Genomic DNA, 20,527 nt, shown 5'->3' with positions numbered 1-20,527 from the left:
AATGATATTTTTAGTAACTTAAAACGAATTAACAACAACATTGCGCATCATTCAGCGGCCTCTTTATCTTGTCCAAATATGTTTCGTAAATTACAGGGTTTTCGCATGCCATGAAGGCAGCATCGGCAGCGTTGAGGAGAAGTGAGGTTGATGACCTTAAAAGGAGTAACAACATAGACTGATCCAAATGTACTGTAATAACGCTTTTAAATAAATAAGGTCGACTCTAAACATAAATTTATCGCGGTAAGCTCTAAATATCTACATTTATACAACAACGGGGTTACAACTGTTTATTAAAAAAAAGAAACATACACAGCACTAACACAAAAGTTTAACCAGTAAAGAAAACAAAGAATTATTCTTTCTATTGATGACGTGAATGATAAATAGATATCTCCAACTGCTACGTGGGGACATGATAATATCCTGTACTGCGGTTCGACTTTGTTTATTTGACGCCCTCTGCTGGAAACAAGCTCGATTACAACCAGGTCTGCCATTTTGTTTACATTGTTAACGTTAGCGGAAAGCTTCGGACTAAACAAACCTGTGTATTATAATATAGTTGGATTTATGAGTAAATGCAAGAAACAACTACTATAGTATATCCAGCGTGTCAGTACTGAACATGTGGTATATTCATATAGCCAAAACTTGGTGGGCTTGTACATCGGGGGTATAGCTCAGTGGTAGAGCATTTGACTGCAGATCAAGAGGTCCCCGGTTCAAATCCGGGTGCCCCCTCTTTTCTTTCCTTGGTGACTTTTTGTCGTTGCGTTCGTATAAATAAATGTAATAGAAAACTTCACCGATTGCTTAGCGATATATGAAGTTTATTCCTTACTTAACGAACATAATCTCTACGAGTAGCCGTATGTCTTTTTGTCGCTTTTATGCTTCCCACCGCACCTTAAAATACTATATTCCACCTTATTTAAAAGAAATTCTTCAGAGGGTTTTACCACTAAATTAATTACATGTCCCAATGTGTACTGTTACTTTACTTTTTGATTTTGTCACCATTAGTTGTGTGGAAAATCTCTTTTCTTATTAATCTGCAAAGTTTACAAGTATTTATACACGTTGCAAACGGTTAATATGCCTGTATGTTAGCAAAACTATCGGAATATCTGTCTCTGCTCGGTACACACCTTCATTTTTAAGATCAATATAATAAATGATCACCGTGGCTGCGCTTGTCATGTGGAATTTCGTGTTGTGTTATGGCGCCATCCTGTGGCAATGCTGTGCACAGCTATAAATACCTTACATTTTTGCAATTTTTAACCTATCATGGGACTTCAGCAAGGAAGGAGATAAATTTCCATCCCAGCTGTCTCAGGGCGAGAGATGCATTTGCTGTAAAATAAATTTGCATAAAAAATGAATTCCATACATGCAGTCATTTTCAGTTGTTATCACAGCAGTGCTTAAGATATAATGTAAATTTATTTTTAAAAATTAGATGCACATGAAGTATTAATGCCCACATAAGGTATTTCTCTAATACTATCTTTAATGCTGTTTCCTTCTATTTTAAGGCTCATTCATTTAGTTATAAAAATTGAAAACCATCTAAATAGATTTGTTAGTCACTCACCAGACTATGACCTTGAGATCAAAATCCAGACTCGTCACCAGCTTTTATTAGAAGACATTTAAACAGAAAGGTTCAAAGAAAACCCTCATAACTTCACGTCTCTAAAATTCATCCAAACAACATACGTCCTTATAATCACTATCAGCTATAAAGCTAAATATCTGTTGTAGTGAAGTCCACATAGATATAACATTTTATGAACTCATCGTTGCTCACGTAGAAGTTTCATTAAACAAAAGTGACTCCATAAAATGGATAAAAACAAAAAAACACAGAGTAAAGTTGAGTGGTACATTGATTTGCAGTATGAAGGCTAGTTTAATTCATTCCCTGACAGGCCCTTGCATCGTTGGCTTTTGGACATTTGCATCTCATCATTTCTGTACTGCTGTCTTCCTCTCAAACCCTCCAACCCTTAGATAATATGGCTAATCCCCTGTGTGATGGCAAACAGCAAAAGACACAGAGAAAGCTGGCAAGAGCTACAAGAGCAGTTACAGTAAACACTGTCCAGCCTCAAAGGTTGGAGTAAGGACATCGTGTGTTGATGGTCAGCCTGAATGTCCATATTCATCCTCCTGTAGTACCGCAGTTTTCCTCAAGATGGTGTCCTCTCTTCCACTGATTGAGTCCTGCAAGTCCTAGACCCTTAGCAGCAGTGCTCAGCTTCAATGAAACCTTCCTTTTCATGGCCCCCGAGCTCGACTTCAGCATAACTGGAGTGACAGCCCTGATTGCGGAACTTCATAGAGGGCCAGTAGTTATTGGTGCGTCGCTGCAGACAGAGAAACAGTAGTAGGTAAAGACCACATAGCAGGTGTTACGGATTCAAATATTGAGGATGGATACAGGAGGAAAACCAAAAATAACCACACTGGTCTGGCCGGGTCAAGTCAAACGATGATTTAATGAACACACACGTGGGAGATGGACACCATACAGCAGACAGCATCAAATCTCATTACAGACTCCACACACTCATTGTTTTATGAAAATCAGGGTATTCGAACGCCCCCTCATGCGTACAGGTGGTACAATACAGTCAATATTGACAACTTTAGACACAGCAAGAAAAACATTCTCTTCGTCTCGAGGACAGACACTGGCTCCCACGCCTCTCCTTAGAGCGAACTGTCCCCTACGGAGACACAACATTACAGCTGCAAGGTTTTGCAAATTATCAAGTTGACCTGTATATAATACGCTGAATCAGGGATACAATATTAAATGAATGTTGGTTTAATGAACTACCACTACTTAAAAACTTAATAAAAAGATATATCTAAATAAAAATCACAAAGAATCACATGATATCAGTGTTATGTAAGCGCGTGCAACCTCCTGGGCCCAAAGTCATCCCACACCATGGATCAGCCAGTCATAACGCTGACTGAAGTTTTTGACCTTTATTAACTCGGGCACAACTCTATAATGGGCAACAAACTGCCATATGTATATGGTGATCATGTTTACACCTGCAATGAGAGATCATATAATTATTCTGACACCTGTAAGTAGAAGATTAACACCAGGTTATAGCAATCACTGTAATACAAATGTTAAATGTAATGTCAATAGCTTCAATCAATGTTTAATGCAATGCTTATTAAATGATTCTGATATAATAATGATGCTACTGCTAAAAAATAAAAGTAAAACACCCCTTTTTACCCGACACAGGCAAATGGGAAGATGCGGGCTTCAACCATAGACGGCATAAAAGATGAATGTAGCCACTGCGATGGGCCTATTGCACATCCATAAATCCCCTAAACTTTACTGCAAGTGCTTTTATGAATTTTAAAGGTGAGTGTTTTCAAGTCAACAGTGGGTTTTACTGTGAAGCCACAAACTCATTGGCCCATTGGAGCTTAAAGATCATCAGGAGAGTGTTTCCAGTGTTCAGGGCTGTTTTGTCACAGACTCCTGCAAGTCTTTTTGCAGACACATGAACATCACCCACTTCTCATTCATCAGGTGAATCTGTCATTTCATTGACCTGTGAAATAAACTGGTCACCAGTGACAGAGTATGCATGCTTACACGTTTCACCTGTCTGAAGTCTGGTAGTTATGTAGACATTATAAAAGATGGACATAAGTTCCAGGTTTGAAAAGTGAAGCAATGCAGAAGTGCCTTAAATCTACATTCCTTTTAATACCAGCATCAATGATGTATTTCAACAGTGGCTTAAAACAGCTTCAATGTGCATTACCACCACCATCTGACCATAGCAGTATATTACAGCCCACCAGGTCAAAATTAAGGGAAAACATATATTTTAAGACAAGAAAAGGTCCTCTATATTTTAAAAGAAAATTAAAGTCTGTGACCATCCCTACTGCAGAGGGAATGAGAGCTGGATGTTGTTTTTCTGACCTGCATGAGGTAGAATGGTGGAGCCACCGTGGGATGTGTGTTGATGTAGTAAACAGCCAGTAAGGTGAGAGCTACAAGCAGAACTAGAGCAGCCACAACGCCTGCGATGATGGCCGTGTTCTCTGTCATCCCGTTGTTTGGAGGGCTCGTCTGTATATCTGAAAGGAAGGAAGATTGTTGCTCCTGTTAAAGCATTTCTAAATATAGAAATGTCTAGGTAGCTAACTATGGATTTTACTTTGGAAAACTCTGTGGCCAACTTCCTAAAACTAAGTGGGGACGATTTTTCTTTTTAAAATTTGGAATATTTTAATTCATAGTGCCCGTCTGTTAAGAGGCAGAGGGATTTTTATTGAAAATCTGTAGGGCATTGCTGTTGCACTGAGCTATTCTGGTCTTTTATCTCATTGGATGATGCTTGCATCTGTATATGTATACATGTATTTTATGTTCAAGTATGTGTGAATGTGTACATTTTTGTATATGTATGTGCATATTTGCATGTACAGATATTTTTTGTAAAAATATATGGATGTCTCTTTTTTCTCTTTTTCTCTCTTTTTTCCCTCTTTTTCATGCTATATTGGTCTATTTGATTCACCTTTGCTTCTATTGTTTATTTTATTTTATTTTCACTTGCTAAACACGGGACAGACTTGACTGGGGAAAAGAAAGGGGAGAAAGAAAGAGGGAAAGAAACGGTGATAAAGGGCAAAAAACAAAAACAAAAAAAAACAAACAGACAAAAAATACATATATCAATCACCATATATGGATGTCTTACAGTGTTTTCTATAATGTTTTCATCTTATCTATTTTAATTATTTTTATTATATTATCCCTCTGTTCAGCACTTTGGCTGACACTTGATGTCTTTTTGATGTGCTATATAAATAAAGATGACTTGACTTGACTTGACTTGACATGAGTAAAGTAAAAATGATTTGTCCTTTATTTACCACATTATATTTAAGCCTTTGAATACCTTCTGGATTCTTATATGAAGCTTTTAATTACTATAAGTTTATAAATGAACTGACATTAAATTAACATAACTCCTAGAAGCAGAAAGTGATGCGTGGATTGAAAAAAACAAGGGAAAAAAAAGAAGAAATTCACGTTCACTTGTTTGTATTTACAGTAAATCTCCCCAAAATCTGTATACACAGAAAATCAACAGAAAAACATTTAAAAACAATCCTCAGTCTCTTCCCAAAGTCCACATGGAAAAACAAATATTTGACTACTTGACTGTTGGACTTTATTAAAGTTGAGTTTGACACTTACATAATCTTTATTTAACTAGGATAATAGAATACATGAGATTTAAAATCAGTGGGTTCTTAATTAGCAGAATTTATACAAATAAATAAGTAGAAACATATTGATGAACTTGACATTTTTGAACATATTGAATGAATAAATTGTGGTCCTAGGATTGATCCCTGGGGCCTACCCCTGGTTAGATTACAAGCTTGGGAAATCATAGCTTCTGCTCACACACTTCTAATGGTTTCTTCTGATTATTACTGTCAAAAATGAAAATGTAGTCATTCATAAAAAGAGTCCAAACCAATGCAACAAAAGGCACTCCTATTTGCCTAGGTAGATTTGATTTTACATAAACATGTCTTTGAAAAGATCTACACAAAATCTCATATATAAATACACAGATAAGATCAGCAATTATTAGTCATAATTTTATAGTGAGATTAGCTTCATGATAAGCTTTCTGTTATTGTTATTTTTTACATTCTGAAAATGTTTGCGAAGATGTACAAGTTTAAATCTGACACAGATTCAGGGGCTATCTCCTGTTTATATTGAGTCGTGCAGCTGGTACCTGTATGCTTATGCTCTCTATGGAAATTCAGCTTTAATTCTGTAATGCTCAGAAGTCAGAGAGCTACTAGTAATTCTGCTTCTCCTTAATCTATTCACAAAGGGTCACATTTTGCATGATCCCCCAAAAAATAAACAATTAAATATTCCTTCATTAATGCTTCACCAGTTGTGGGACTGAGTTTTTGCTGACATACCAGCACTGTATTTTCCAACTCACCCCTAGTAACAGGCTGTTCTTCAAGCACTGAAACGGTTGGACCTGGAGAGGAGTGATTAAAGGAGCTCATAGTTGCTTCAGGTAGAACTGTGTTGTAGTCCTCACACATGCCTTTAGCCTGAGTGAATGCCAAAAAGAATGACTCAGGAATCAGTAACAAAGCTACTCATCTCTCTCTTGTGTGATATGGTAATGAGTCTCACCTCTTCAGGGCAGTTGTAATCCAGCCATTCTTGTCTATGCCGGTCTATACCATCAGAACATCTAGAAATGAAAAGCAAAGTGAGAAAAGGCGAGAATCTCATAACATCACGAATTGAACTTTGTCTTACCGTTGAAGTGTGTTGCACCAGCCACAGCCGCTCGTCAAGTTGGATGTTAGGCAGAGATCACAGGATGTGTGTTGAAGACAAGCTGGGGGAACGGGAATCGCATCGTTACGCAGTTACGGGGTGAGCAATGAGGCTAGGCTGTCGAACAAAAGCCAGTTTGAAACAGGACTTACTGGGCAGAGGTGTGAACTCAAAAGCTGATCCGCTCACAATCTTTGTGGTGTCAATGGCAACACGATGATACTCATAGATAGTACGCCGCTTTGCTTCTATCAAGACAAAAATTGAATGTCAGCCTGCAAGTCTTTCTTCTCTATTAAGTCTCATGTGGTCAAAGGAGCTTGCAAAGAAAAGCGTCTGGACTTCTTTAAGTTGCTTGAAGACGTTTCACCTCTCATCCGAGAAGCTTCTTCAGTTCTAAGGTCAAATGGTGGGGAGTCCCAGATTTAAACCTAGTGGGAGTTTCCCCCCACAGAGGGACAAAAGGACCCCCCGATGATCCTCTAATCGCCTGAGCCAAGGTGTGAAACTGGGTGTGGGTCCCAATCAGCCAGGGTTACGGATGAGCTCGTTGTGAAACCTGGCCCCACCTTATCATGCGAATTCCTGAGGTCAGATGGCCCAGGATGTGAGTGGGCGTTAAGGCGTCTGAGGAGGGAACTCAAAACTGGATTATAGATGGCAGACAGTTGGTGTCGTAAACCACCGCCTCTGTTCAAAGATGGTCGCTCACAGTGGACATAGATGGCTTCTTTCACTCCTCTTTCAAACCATCTGTCCTCTCTGTCCAAAATGTGAACATTGGCATCTTCAAAAGAGTGACCTTTGTCCTTAAGATGCCGATGGACTGCTGAGTCTTGTCCTGTGGAGGTGGCTCTTCTATGCTGTGCCATGCGCTTGTGAAGTGGCTGTGGCTTGTGAAGTGGTTTAAATCTGGGACTCTCCACCATTTGACCTTAGAACTGAAGAAGCTTCTCGGATGAGAGGTGAAACGTCTTCAAGCAACTTAAAGAAGTCCAGACGCTTTTCTTTGCAAGCTCCTTTGACTACGATGACTTGGATGACTGAGAACCTTCACAGACATAAGTCTCATGTGAAAACTTAAAAAGAAGTCTGTGCTCCATGTTTCTGAGAGGGGACTAACTCCTGTTCAAATTGAACTACTTGCAATGGAAAGTATTTAGTTTCTGCTTTTACTCCTCTGCCTTAACTGGCTTAATAATTTACTAAAATATGAATAATTACTTTAAATTAACAGTAGAGGAAGCATCTCTTTTTTATTTTAAAGGAACTGACCTGACAGCTGTGATGTAGGGAGGTATCCCATGAAAGCGTCAGACAGTCCAACTTTCAGCGGATGCTCAGTAGAATTTATTTCCTCCACTGGCAATGGGATCTCAAAAAAGGACAGAAGAGTGCGTTTTGACACTGGTAAACCTGACATTCAAGCTGAGCTGTGTTTATTACAAAATATTGAAGTGGTGGAATTATATTTTTTTGCTACATCTGATTAAAAATACATAACTTACATCTTTGTAGTTGAAAACAATTGTTCCATTTTTGTGGAGCGCTGCCTGGAAAGTAAAAGGCCCCGCTGCCTCTCGGTCCTTTATCCGCACTTTGTCCCACTGCACGACAAATAAATTTCCTGGGTAAAACAATATAGAAAGGCCAGTCAGAGATACCCAGGAGCTCCCAAACTCTAGACTTCATAGAGGAACCTTTACCTACCATTATCCGAGTACCTCACTGTTGAATTTTTAGAAAAGCTAGGGTCAAAATTGGCCATGAGGGGAGCGACATACTGGGTGGCGGTTAGCATTCTGTGAGTTATTTCACCCATGTAGATGAAACCTGAAGAGAAACATTAAGAGAAGTGAACAGTTAAAGATTTTAAAAACACCTCTACCCCGTGGTCGAACAGCATATCTTTAAACTGAAGCATGTGACCTACCTCCAGTTGCTATAATAATTTGTCTCAACTGGTGCCCATAGAAGGGGAAATCAAAGGAGAGTGCCACTCTCTGTGAATAAGAAGACATGTCAGATGTGGTTAAATCTGTATGTAAATCAGACATTAGTGCTTAAATGTGCGAACGCTCATCTCACCGCTGCCTGTCGATGCGCGTTGGACAGTATGCCGTGAATTCTGACTTGGTTTTTGTGCAGGTTGTCCATATCCACCCACAAGCTTGCAGTCTGTCTCTCTGTTGGACCAAAACTCTGCCATCTGTAGTACCTCTGGGAGTCCTCCTGAGAGAAAGAGGTCACTCATTAGACAAGTTTCCTGAATACATTAATCATGGTGAGGTAGTTTAGAGTAGGTCTCTGTATGAAATAGACTGATTTATATTGAAATCAGACTGGATAATTTGAAATGTATACATTTTGGGTAGCTCTAGCCACTCCAAAATAAAGATGTGTAGTTTTCAATCTTGTTTTATGTACATTTTAAACTAGTAGTCTAAAGGATTGCTGCGTGCATTTCCATATAATAATAACAAATGAAAAAAATAGAACATCTTACCCTTTTACATATCTCTGAGAAGAAATCTTATCAAAGAGAACTCATCTTTATGAACATTTGAGGGATTTTTGCATCCTATTGTACCAGATTCTAATAGCTAATCAATACATTTATCATCGTTCTAAACAGATTTCTTTTTACATTTGTGTTTGTACAAGGTACTTTTTTTAAATTACCTTCTTCAGAACTTCACCAACAGGAGGCAGCATTTTGTGAGTTGGTTTGTTGAGATTTTCCAGTGTTTACATGTTGATATATATGTTTTAAGCTACTCTATTTCCTGTGCTCTTAATGGCTTACTTAGTTAAATAAAGCTTATAATTATTCGCTGCACTATTTTGTAGTACAGGTATTATTACTGGTATTAGATGAAAGTCCAGTCTTACCTTTTTTCCTCTTTTTTGTGAAAAATATTTAGGTTAGTGTAAGTGTGAAGTGAAAAAAAAGTCGATCAGCTCAAAAATAATGTGAAAAAAGCAAAAATGTTGTATTTTGACTCATGCAGGGATTTTTCCCTTCAGTCCTGGCCACATAGTACCACTTGATGGAGCTGTTTACACATTGGCTTTGACAACAAGACTTGTGTCTTCATACAGATCTCCAGTCTTGATGGCATTATTAATGTATAGCATAGTTGAAGGTGACAGAGAGCAATGGTTCTGGGGTTTAGTATGGGCTCAGAAAGTGGAGCAGTTAAATGCAGCGCTCTCACAACCTCTCCGGCTGCTCCACTTACAGCAAGTGACCCACTTTTTTCTTCCATCTCCACTGCCTGACACCGGCCTGTATTTTCTAGGGGGATTCTAGGTGAGGAGAATAATCATTTATTTTCCCTCACAGCTGACTGACTTATTGAAATGACTCTGATTGGACAGGAGATGGAGGGTTTTGGAAATTGGGATCAGGCCTCCCCCTAAAAAAGCAGCAGCAGCAGCATTATAACAGGGTTACTTGTGATCCAATCCAAGTGAGTCACACACACATGCACATACTCGTGCGCAGCCATGCTTAAACAAACACTGTAAGCTGGCAACACAAGCATGTGGTCTGTTTTCAATTTGAATTGTAGGGAGAGGAAGAAAAAAACGTAGAACACAATTTATTTGGGCTAATTTTTGCTGAGGCTGATTGAAGTGAAAGATGAGTCTAGGAGGTAAGACACTCATAAAAACTCATCCCGTGCACTAACAACGCACACACGCAGACACACACTTCTAAAATAATGACTGGAAAATGGCACAGGACAGTGATGTCCTACAGGCTTTACCTTCGACTAAACTTTATTTTTTCTGGCTTAGCAGTACCTACTTGACTTGTCAGCACAATATTATTACCAAAGCCATTTACAGTTACAGTTTGCCTCACATTTAACTCTTCATATTGTCATACACAGATAACAATGAGCTATATTAAAAGTTAAAATGTTGTTAGGGGTCAGCACACCAACCTGTGATACCCCACCCTACGGTTAGGTTAATTCTGCAGCTTTCGTGAAAGTAACTCGTTTCTTGGTTTAAAGATTATAATAACCATGTAAACATCACTATATTGATTGACACTAAAGATTCTTTGGCTTTGGTGTAATGGATGGTTTAGTTTTCCTAAAATAAGTAGGGGATATTTATCCCTCAGGCTAATGTAATTTTAAGTTGGCAGCTATTAATGCCCTTTTTCTTGCAGAACCAATAAATATAAGAATTCTCATTTCTGTAATTCAGCTGACAATGACTTGCACAGCTGTGTTGACCTCATTCTCACTGGTCACAGTTTTTGGGGCAGTTTTTCTCATGCTCTTACTGGTTGTAGCTCTGTGGCTGTACAGTTTTCTACAACAATGAGCCCTCCATATGCAGTTTAGGCTAATTTTAGCATAATTTTAGTAGAGTTAGATAATACAATACAAATAGCACATTCTGAAGCCACATGCAGTGACGCAGTCTCAACATACAAACTTAGCAACAAAACTGACTCTGTAGACACTTCCTCTGTAGAACTTTTAAAGTTCAAGACAGTACAGTTAGAAAATGGCTGAATAATATGGGTTGTTTGGACTGCTCTTCTCTCCAGAAAGAACATAACAGCATGCTAAGGTTTGCACAGTTGCAATCCTAAGTGACCCTTGGAAACATAAAACCAAATTGAAGATGTTTGGTTATTATGCACAGTGCCATATTTGCAAAAAAACCAAACACAGCATATCTGCTCAACAGAAAACCTCATACCAACTTAGAGTTATGACTGCTGAAAGTGGCTCTATAAGAAACTGTTGGCGGTTTTGGCCATCGCAGTCTTACAAAAGGTTTGCCAAGCCAAAAGCATCTGTTTTATTCTAAATAGGACCATAATTTCCTAAATGAACATTATTCTCGATTGAAAAAGAGTTGACCATTTAAGAAAAGATAAGATAAGATAACATTTATTAGTCCCACACGGGGGAAATTTGTTTTGTTACAGCAGAAAGTGGACAGTGCAAAGTTATATAGCAAAAATGAGAGAACACTGGAATACAATAAGAATAAGATACTGAGCTAAACAATTAAGACAGTAAAGACATTGGGAAAGTGTTTACTTTGGTATGAAATCGACTGATATAAGGCTCACTTTCTCATGGCCATCTATACAGCTGGACCACAACCAGAGCAGATGCCCCCTGCTGGCCATTAGAGAGATTGAAGGCTTAAGGAACAGCTGTGTAGCTTTAGCTTCAAGCATAGGCATGATGTCATTATTTTAGAGCTTACATTAAACTTGATATTTACTGTACGTGTTGTTAGTAAAAGAGCAATTGGAGCGTCATTTCTATGAACATAATTTAGGCCATATTAAAATAGTTGATTTTCCTACTGCCACTATTGTAATCTAAGGTCTTAGCCATGAATCAGTCGTTGCATCTCACCACTATGCGAGTCATGTTGTCAGGCAGGGGACTGATATCAACTCCTCCTCCTCCTTCAGCCTGTGAGCTGCGGGCTTCCCTGTGTTTGTGTGGGGTCTGCTGGTCTCTCCTGGTTCTGTGAAAACTGGACGGATCTTCCAGAGCAGTTCCACTCCATGGATCTAGAACAACACAAGCAGTACACATACATTCATTCACGATGATGTATTTCTTGAGGATTTAATCCATGAATAAATACTCTCACCACATAATCTCTCACCTGTTGTTAACCATCAATTTGAGACATAAGAGTTCAACAAAGAAAAAGTCACAGACTTGCTTACTAAATCACAATTACTTTGAGGAAAAACAAGATAATGTAATTATCTCTCAAAATGTGTGAAAACTGTCTTGTAAAATGTAGTTTTTATAGACATTATACTGACTTTGACTTTAAACTCTGTGGTCACATCTGTTCTTTATTGGTTACCATAATCTGGATCATTAACAGGCATACATATCTAAAGAAAATTAAATCCATGTTTAGAGGTCACGGAGCAATAACTCACACAGAGACAGAAATAAGATCAGCACAAACAACACCGTAGATTTTCTATACATCTGTCATGCAGAAATAGGGGCACGATTCCTTTTTAACCATGTGGTGCCAACATTGTTCTTTGTTCAAATAATCCCTATGTATGTACAAAAGGATTGTGGGGATTTGTCTGTGTGTGCATCTTTTTAGAGCACTCACATCTCTACTGACCACCTACATTTGTGTGGGCTTTCGTGACATCTGCTTAACAGATCATAGATGGCTGTTTATGGTTTTTTTCAACCGATCTATGACTCACTGTCCACATTTTTAGTTGGCAGTTGCAAAATCAGCAGAACTCACTGATAGTTCAACAGGGTTAAGAGCTCATTATTCCCTCTGAAACAGAGGGATTAAATTCCCTTTGCTGTCTCGTTCTGAGCTGTTAGTTCACTGAACTGAGCTATTAATTAACAGCATGTTATGAACACTCCCTTCAGTGTGAGAAAGATGAACCCCGTCTCGAAGTTATGGCCAAAATTATGTGGATAACTCCCCCCCCCCTCCTCCCTTCAGTCTGGAGCTGTTTTATTGGATTGACAGTTTGTTCTGATTAAAATGTTAATGCCAGATTATTAGTTTAGCAGTAGTTTGTATTCCTCCCCTGTCTCATCTAACATGAAAGGCCTGTGTACAAAAAAATAGGCCCATAAAAAAACGTTTTTCACCGTTTGTTGTTGAAGAACTGCACAAACCCCCAACCATGACCCCATCCTGCAGATCTGGTATGAACTGAAAACTTTGACTGTGATCCTAAGATGACCTAAGATCAAAGGCTGGACTTGCTAACGTGCTTGAAAGTGAGATTGTCAGGAAAGCAAATCGCTGCTGCATAGGCATAGCTTTGTAACCTTCCAGTTTCTTAACACAGGTGGTAAATTAACCATTAGTAGTTTTACTAGTAATTTTTTCACAGTCATCTATACAATCAGACTTCGTGTTGTGACCAGTGGAGTCAATCACTGCTGGGGGAGAGGGGAGCTGCTTCAAGGCACTTCTGCATTGACATTGCTTTCCCTCTTTTATATAGACATATAGACTATATATTAATACAAAAACTATGAATATTTATGACTAACTCACACCTAATCATAAAGACTGAAAAAGATGGATGTAGTTCCTGGGTCTTAATGTATCTTAAAACTGCATTATTTTTAACGATCACCAGGGGGAAATACATGTGGTTGCAAAAAGAAGAGAAAGTGGCCCTCGTCCCAGGCCTCTGTAAATACTCATTTTGTGTCATACTGAATAAAATAAAATAAAATAAAAGTCAATTTTGTAAACTTTGGTTTCTATGTGTCAGAAAGAAGGATTATCTAGCGCCTTGGCGTACAACTTCAAAACACTTTCAAAACAAAGAAATGTCGACTCAGGTTGAGGCTTCATAATGGGACTTCACAAGCCAATGTGTCACGGTGGCTACGACCTTATAGTTTTTGTGCACCTAATATAGTTAAACTTAGTTATAAAAAAATAAAATTAGAAATTTGTGGCCTCAACATCAAAAGGTTCCTGTCCGGTTTTAAAGCCCAACATTAACTGCCTGTATTTTGATTGTTTCGCTGATTCAAAAAAACATGCACTCCACAAAGTTATACCTGATACCACACAAACAGAGAGTGCATAAAATAAATATATATAAAATGTTAATTTTTCTAAAGTAAGAATGATATTAAATTAAAAAGTCTTAAGGGACAAAATAGGACAAGTGAAAAAGAGAGGTTATTACACACTCGGGGGAGATTGTGCTAATGAGGAATCTTGTTTGATTATGGTGCGGTGGAAGCTAATTTCACTGCTGCAGAGCAAAAAGCTTCTAACTGGGTCAGATTGGCACTCATCATCATCATCATCGCTAAACAGCGGAGGAGGTTTCAAACAGCAGAGTTAAACAACGAGGAGGAGCTTTGAGGAGCAGGAAAACTGAAAAGGGGAGTTCAGGAGCTGCACACAAGTTAGCGCAGTTTAGGCTACAGTCTAATAGACCATGACTATACTTAGATTTTTCCTGCCACCCTTACAATAGGTCCCTTTGAGATTTGCTTTACAGATCTTCCAAGTGTTCACATTTTCTTTCCTGAAACATCGTTTAACCTTATCTAACTATCTCCATGTGGGGCTGGATGAACTTCAACATCAAAAGTGTGCTGGGCTTTGCATAAGGACCTAGACTTAAGACAGGCCTCAGTAGCATCATGTCTGGCAGACACATGTGCGTGTGGACCCTGCACTGGGAATGTGCAAACTGGTGCAAAAAAAAAACCTATGCTGATGAATCTGGAACATGGCCAAATGGTCTAATTGTTGACGTGACAGATGTGATGTGTGACAGATGTACGGGTGAATAGTCAGTGGCTTCACTGCAAAAATGCCCTCCGATGTTGCTGCTAAATAAAATCAAAGGCATAAAAAACACGTTCTGACAGTCCTTTGAATTTACATCTATGCATCTGCAGGATGTCAGATTTTCTGCTTTCTGCCAACAGCAGAAAATCCTTATTTCTGTGCCAAGTCTGTTGACTTGATTAAGAAGCATTAAATCCCTTAACAAATGCTCGCTATTTTGAGGAGATGGCACCTGCGTGGCAGCGGTGTCCACTGTACCTTCACATGTGTCTGCATTGCAGCAACCGCCACAAATCTAGTGGGTGTTGTCAAACTAGGACACAGCCTGATGAACCATATACATCGCTCTGTTGATACATGGATTGTATTCATTCATGCCAGTACCATGTTACACGCTCCTATTTCCATTTCTCTGATTTTTTGCTCTATTTTCTTCCTTTATAAGTATGAAAATGCAAAGCTGTAATATAATAACAATATAAATACACAAACCTTTTATTTATCCTTATAATTTACCTCATTATCTGTTGTCAAAGACAGATATCTAAGATACACAACAGGGTATATTTTTTTCTGTATGAAAGTATTTTTTGAAGGCTCTACAAAAACCAGAGCCACGTTCCTAAACTGAGACAAAAGCTAAATGGCCTTTCAGTCTGCTCAGATGGATCAAGTCCATGGGCGAAAAATACATTTCTTCTGAAAACAATATTTTCCTGGGTAAATGTGCAACACTTTGAAGTCTGAGTACAGGCGGGAATACATCGAGGGCATGTACTTGGTCAGTGAAGGGGAAAGAGAATTATCTGCAGGCCCATCAACAGAGAACAAAAGGCCAACATCTTTGCTCCAGAGACAGACACACTGAAGAGAGTGAACTATTGTGCACTGTCCAAACACAGCACACGAGAGCAGATTAAATCTCAAGATACAATCAAAGTCTTGACCCTATCACTCTTTTCTAGTGGTGGAAATGAGACACAGTATTACGTGCTTTGTCAGGACAGGGATTAGGGAACAATAATCACAAGACGAGGTCATCGCTTGTCGACTCAGTATAGTTCAGTGCAGTGGTTTTATTATGTTTGGATTTTAAAAGGGTGATCTGTGTTAAAACCAGCCTGGAGCTAGTAGCGTGGGAGGACCCTATTTGGCACCTTATCCTCAGAACAGCAGTAACCATAACACACAATCGCAAACACTAGCAGCTGGAATGATAAAGACCTGAAAATAAATAGAAAAATGTGGTGTTTAGATTAATGTGCACAAATTGACAAGGGTCAGTTGTTTATGTTTTTGAACGGATCTTTCGTTTTCAGTCCAGATGACATATGATTTGAGTTTGCAGATGTGCTTGGCCAGTTGTAGTTAACTGTTTATTTAGTGCTTTAATATTTATAGTCATAAATCTGAGATTACCTTAGTAAGAAATGTGCAGTAGCAACCAAGAAATGACTTCAGAGGAAAATAATGTTCTGCCCCTTGAAATGATAAGTGCAGCCAATCAGATTAAAATCAAAATAGTCTTGTATAGATGCCACATTGTTTAAAAAACTCTTAGTAGTGCAAATCCATCTACATGAGGCAAATGTTAACCACATGGGGCTAAGAGGTAGTCTCACGTTTTAACGTCTAAGTTTAAATTAATGATTTGGCAATGACCATCTATTGGAAAATGCTGTTTTGTATTTGAAAGCAATTTTCCACAACTTATTATTAATATAAATGAAATGAATCTATACTTATAGTCTTTATACATCTGTGCATTCCCTTTTTCTGTTGTAAATACTGTTAAAACTTTAAATATTATTTCAGCTGCTCTTCTCCCGCCTACTGATCTTTGGGTTGCAGTAGGTCAGCGCATCTCTTTTTGAACCATGTGTTTCTTGTGAGACCCACATGTGTTCACTTTTGTAAACTAGTTCCAATCAAAATGCGAGACATCATCTCAGTATGTGGAACGGACAAGGGACAAATATGCTGTGCATTCCCATATAAAGTAGGACATCTGGTAACCCTTGCTTCTGGAGTCCATTGCCAATTTTTGGAGGTTTCCGGAGTGTTCAGGCGATGTCCGGGCCAAGACTTTGTCCTCCGTCCTCTATTCACTGTTTGTTATGCAGAAAAGTTTTTTCAGCTAAGAAAAAGCTAAATTCTCGTCAGGTTTAAAAAAAACTACCCTTTGGCTAATGTCTGTTTGGCTCTTAGTGCAGATTGTTTGCCTGTACACAACCAGAATCTGCTCAAACATGATTGGTCATTAGGAACTTGGACTGCAAATGGAAACCATAGAGCAGGGGTCTCGAACTCCAGGCCTCGAGGGCCGGTGTCCTGCAGGTTTTAGATCTCACCCTGGGTCAACACACCTGAAACAAATGATTAGTTTATTACCAGGCCTCTGGAGAACTTCAAGACATGTTGAGGAGGTAACTTAGCCATTTAAATCTGCTGTTTTGGATCAAGGACACATCTAAAACCTGCAGGACAGCAGCCCTCGAGGCCTGGAGTTTGAGACCCCTGCCATTGAGGTAACACAGATCCTGTCCCTTATAGTGGTTACTTGTACATATATATAAATTAAAGCTACTTTGTCATTAAAGATCCTTGTGATTATAGTTTAGATTTCAAGCCAAGGGGGTTATCGCACTTTAGAAGTGCACGACTGTGCATACGAAACATAGGTTGGTGTCATTTGTTGACCAACAGAGGTCTTGCAGCAAAGGCATTTTTAAGCAAAAAACTCCCTGTTGCCTTTTAAACTTTTAAGCTCTGACACTGCATTATTGTTTGACTGACGTGTTTTAGCTTTTGACCTTTATCAGCATCATCAAAGCCATCAAGACCATAAAGTCAGACCTTTTCCTCTCCACCTTGAACGTAGGTGGTTGTGCCAGAAACCTATACTGTGCTTCTTCCATTAGGTTCTAGTTGGATTGGTTGTTGAGGAAATTTGGTTTAGCTAACATGAAGATGATTAGTGAATAACCTTGGGCTTCTCATCTAGTGCTATTAGCCCAGATACCTGGCCACATGTTGTTTGTATTTAAGATTAAATGGCAAAAGTTAGCATGCTAACATGCTAAGGATACTGACTGCTAAATACTGTTAGCACTGTTGTTGCAAGTTAGCAACTAGCATCTTTATAGACTCATAGTTACAGTGTTGCCTGCTTTTGCACAAACTCATTAGCACAGGTATTTTCCTGGTATTTGTCAGACAGATTTGATATAATATGATGATATCTTGCTTATAAAAGCAACACATACATGGATATATCAGCATTCATAAAATGCACACATATCTTTTATGTGGTGTTTAACTTCTGTGAAATTTGCAGATGTGTAAACAGTCTTGATGGTCTTGACCTTTGAGAAAGTGGGGACAGCCATGTAGTCTTTTTACCTAACTCTGCTGTATTATTATCTGCTCTGTAAAAGAGATTTGGCATCATCTGCAGTCAGGCGTTCCTTTAAGTCATTGAGCGTGTAGTCATTTAATTACCAAGCTTCCAGCACTTCCTTTTTAGTTTAGAGCTGTTCTACTTTCTGTTGAAACAGAACACTAATCTAAAAACGTCTGAGTTTACAGGGCCCAAAATACAGATCCACCTTTACGAGGGAGACTCTAATAAATTGATCTGGATCACTGATTTGGGAGTGTTAATGGGAAAGATGAGCCTGGACATTGTGCTGGACTTCGTGTGACCGTATATTTGAGGAGATGTGTCTCTCTGTATGTCTAGTTGTCCTCTGCAGAGCTAGGCCCCTGATCAGAGGAACTGGGACCACAGGAGAGGCCAGAGAAACTAGAGCACTGCTGATTGTCGGAGGAGGAGGAGGAACAGTGGAAGAACGGGGGCTGGCTAAAAATAATATATCTCCAAGGAGAACAAAAATACATACATGCACACACGCACCAACACACACCTACAGATAGGACGGCAGAGGATCCATATACAGGAAATGCACAGAGCAGGTGATGAGACACAGTCTGAGATGAAACTTTCCAAATTTAAGAAATCCTAGCTCAGATGCTGTTCTCACTGACTGACTTTCATCTTTCACTTTGGAAATGAATCTTAAAACCTCAAATATTTATTTGTTAAAATCCAGAATTCTCATTCACAGGATCAGTATTATTAAAGCAAATGAACCCCAGACATTTATTTTTCCTCCTCCAAACTGGAAATACAGAAGTTTTGGAATAGCATCATGAAAAGAGAGAGAAAATAAAAATCCAGACTCGCACACCATCTTTTATGTGCTTCCTGTGACTGACAGTGAGAACTACCATGAGACCAGTTAACTTCACGCATGCACGTATCCATAGACATGCCATAAAAAGTGCCAAAAAAGCATTTTAAGCCTTCCATAGTTAGTGACAACAAATTCAGGTGTGCGTGTGTGTGACATTAACTTTAACTGAGATTTTTAGAAGCTGTTTTGTGTGGCACTTGACAGTCTGTTGTGCAGAAAGGTAGTCGTAATGGTGGTGTTGTTTGTAGATCTGTATTGGGTGTTGACGTTAAAGAAAGGGGGCTTACCTTCATGCTCTTGAGCCCAGACTCTGCCTAGCTCAGCCTGGGAGAGACAGATGAGGAGAACAGCATAAAGCCCCATGTCCGGCTGACTGTTCTCCCTCCTTCCCCTTCTCTTGATCACTCCTCGTCTTCTTCTTCTTCTTTTCCCCAGTTTTCCCTCTCACTTTGTGTAAAGGAATGGGGCGCCTCACTCCACCACTCCCCCACCTTTCGTCTCTGTCTCTTCGCCTCTGCTCACCCACACAATTGCTGTTTCCTCACTTCAGCCAAGTTTTACTGCTTTTCCCCCTCCTCCTTTTTTGCCCTTGTTTGGCCCTCAGAATACTGTCTCAGATGATCGGTCCATAACGCAGGAGAGATGATAAACAGCTGAAGTGTTGCAGAGTGAAGAGGTGTGTTTTCTCTGTGCTCTTCCTTTGCTTCAGTCACATTTCTATCTTTGAATTAGCTCTGCACTCGGTTGTCTCACCTCCTCCCCTCTGGATGTCTGTCTGTCTCTCTTGTGTTTTTCTGTTTTCTCCAAAACAGAGCTCTGGATTTTTAGAAGACTTCCCAAAATGAAGGAATATTTATGTATTTCTACATTTTTTCCTTTCCTTCCACAGTAGGAAAAAAAAGGGGGTGTTGAAGATGGGAGGAGCATGTCTCCCCCATGTGGAAGCAAGCTGAACCAAAACAAATGTTGTAGTTAAATGGTTGGCGTTTTGAGAAGAACTTCCTCTGTAGTCTGTTACAGAGATAAAGCACATTTTTAATTGAAAGGTTTGAAAATAACTGTTTTTCTACTCTTGGTAGTAGGAGATTATTTGATGAGGTAAATATGTTTTGTGTCCAACACTTGAAAAAGAAGAACCTGGAATTATTTAGGTGCTGTTGATAGTGGTGCTATGGTGACCATTTTTATTTACCAGTTTCTTTTCCCTCTAGGAGTGCTATATAAGTCTCTGACCATTTCATTAGGTACAGATTGGTAGTTTGGTTTTCAGGACTATATGAATTTTTCGTGGAAAAAATTAAACGAGGAGCTGGAAAAATTCCTCAGACATTTTGGTCCATGATAGCATCACACAGTTGCTGTAGACTTCTTGGCTACAGTTCCATGATGAAAACTCCCATCTTATCTATTGGATTGCTGGATTTTATCAGAGCTTTTCCTGTGTTCACACTAGATGCCTGATATGTCTCTCAAAAAACCCTCTCAAAACTATGGGCCACTTTAGGAGGGAAAGACTGGTGTCGGTGCTTTAAGTAAGTAATTAATT

The 20,527-nt window shown here is 39.1% G+C and overlaps 1 protein-coding gene and 1 non-coding gene across 3 annotated transcripts; one reads left to right on the top strand and one right to left on the bottom strand.

Annotated features, from left to right (window-relative positions):
- Positions 1 to 302: 302 nt before the first annotated feature.
- LOC146512346 (plexin domain-containing protein 1-like) lies at positions 303 to 19,846 on the bottom strand. 2 transcript variants are annotated; one of them, XM_085170245.1, is made up of 13 exons: positions 19,269 to 19,846; positions 11,800 to 11,960; positions 8,486 to 8,629; positions 8,331 to 8,400; positions 8,108 to 8,230; positions 7,906 to 8,024; positions 7,673 to 7,772; positions 6,550 to 6,642; positions 6,377 to 6,458; positions 6,248 to 6,308; positions 6,045 to 6,162; positions 3,983 to 4,140; positions 303 to 2,378 (listed from the first exon to the last, which is right to left on the bottom strand). In XM_085170245.1, the coding sequence occupies exons 1-13, from the start codon at positions 19,342 to 19,344 to the stop codon at positions 2,253 to 2,255; spliced, it is 1,431 nt and encodes a 476-aa protein (XP_085026371.1). In that variant the 5' UTR covers positions 19,345 to 19,846; the 3' UTR covers positions 303 to 2,252. The 2 variants fall into 2 exon arrangements, with proteins under 2 accessions (XP_085026371.1, XP_085026370.1); XM_085170244.1 differs by having other exon boundaries at positions 6,550 to 6,645; positions 19,269 to 19,844.
- trnac-gca (transfer RNA cysteine (anticodon GCA)) lies at positions 676 to 747 on the top strand. The gene has a single exon. It is a non-coding gene; the product is annotated as a tRNA-Cys (tRNA).
- Positions 19,847 to 20,527: the final 681 nt, after the last annotated feature.

The sequence above is a fragment of the Neolamprologus multifasciatus genome, chromosome 8 (assembly GCF_963576455.1).
Source record: "Neolamprologus multifasciatus chromosome 8, fNeoMul1.2, whole genome shotgun sequence".
Lineage (NCBI taxonomy): Eukaryota > Metazoa > Chordata > Actinopteri > Cichliformes > Cichlidae > Neolamprologus > Neolamprologus multifasciatus.
This window is presented reverse-complemented; position numbering and strand designations above follow the sequence as displayed.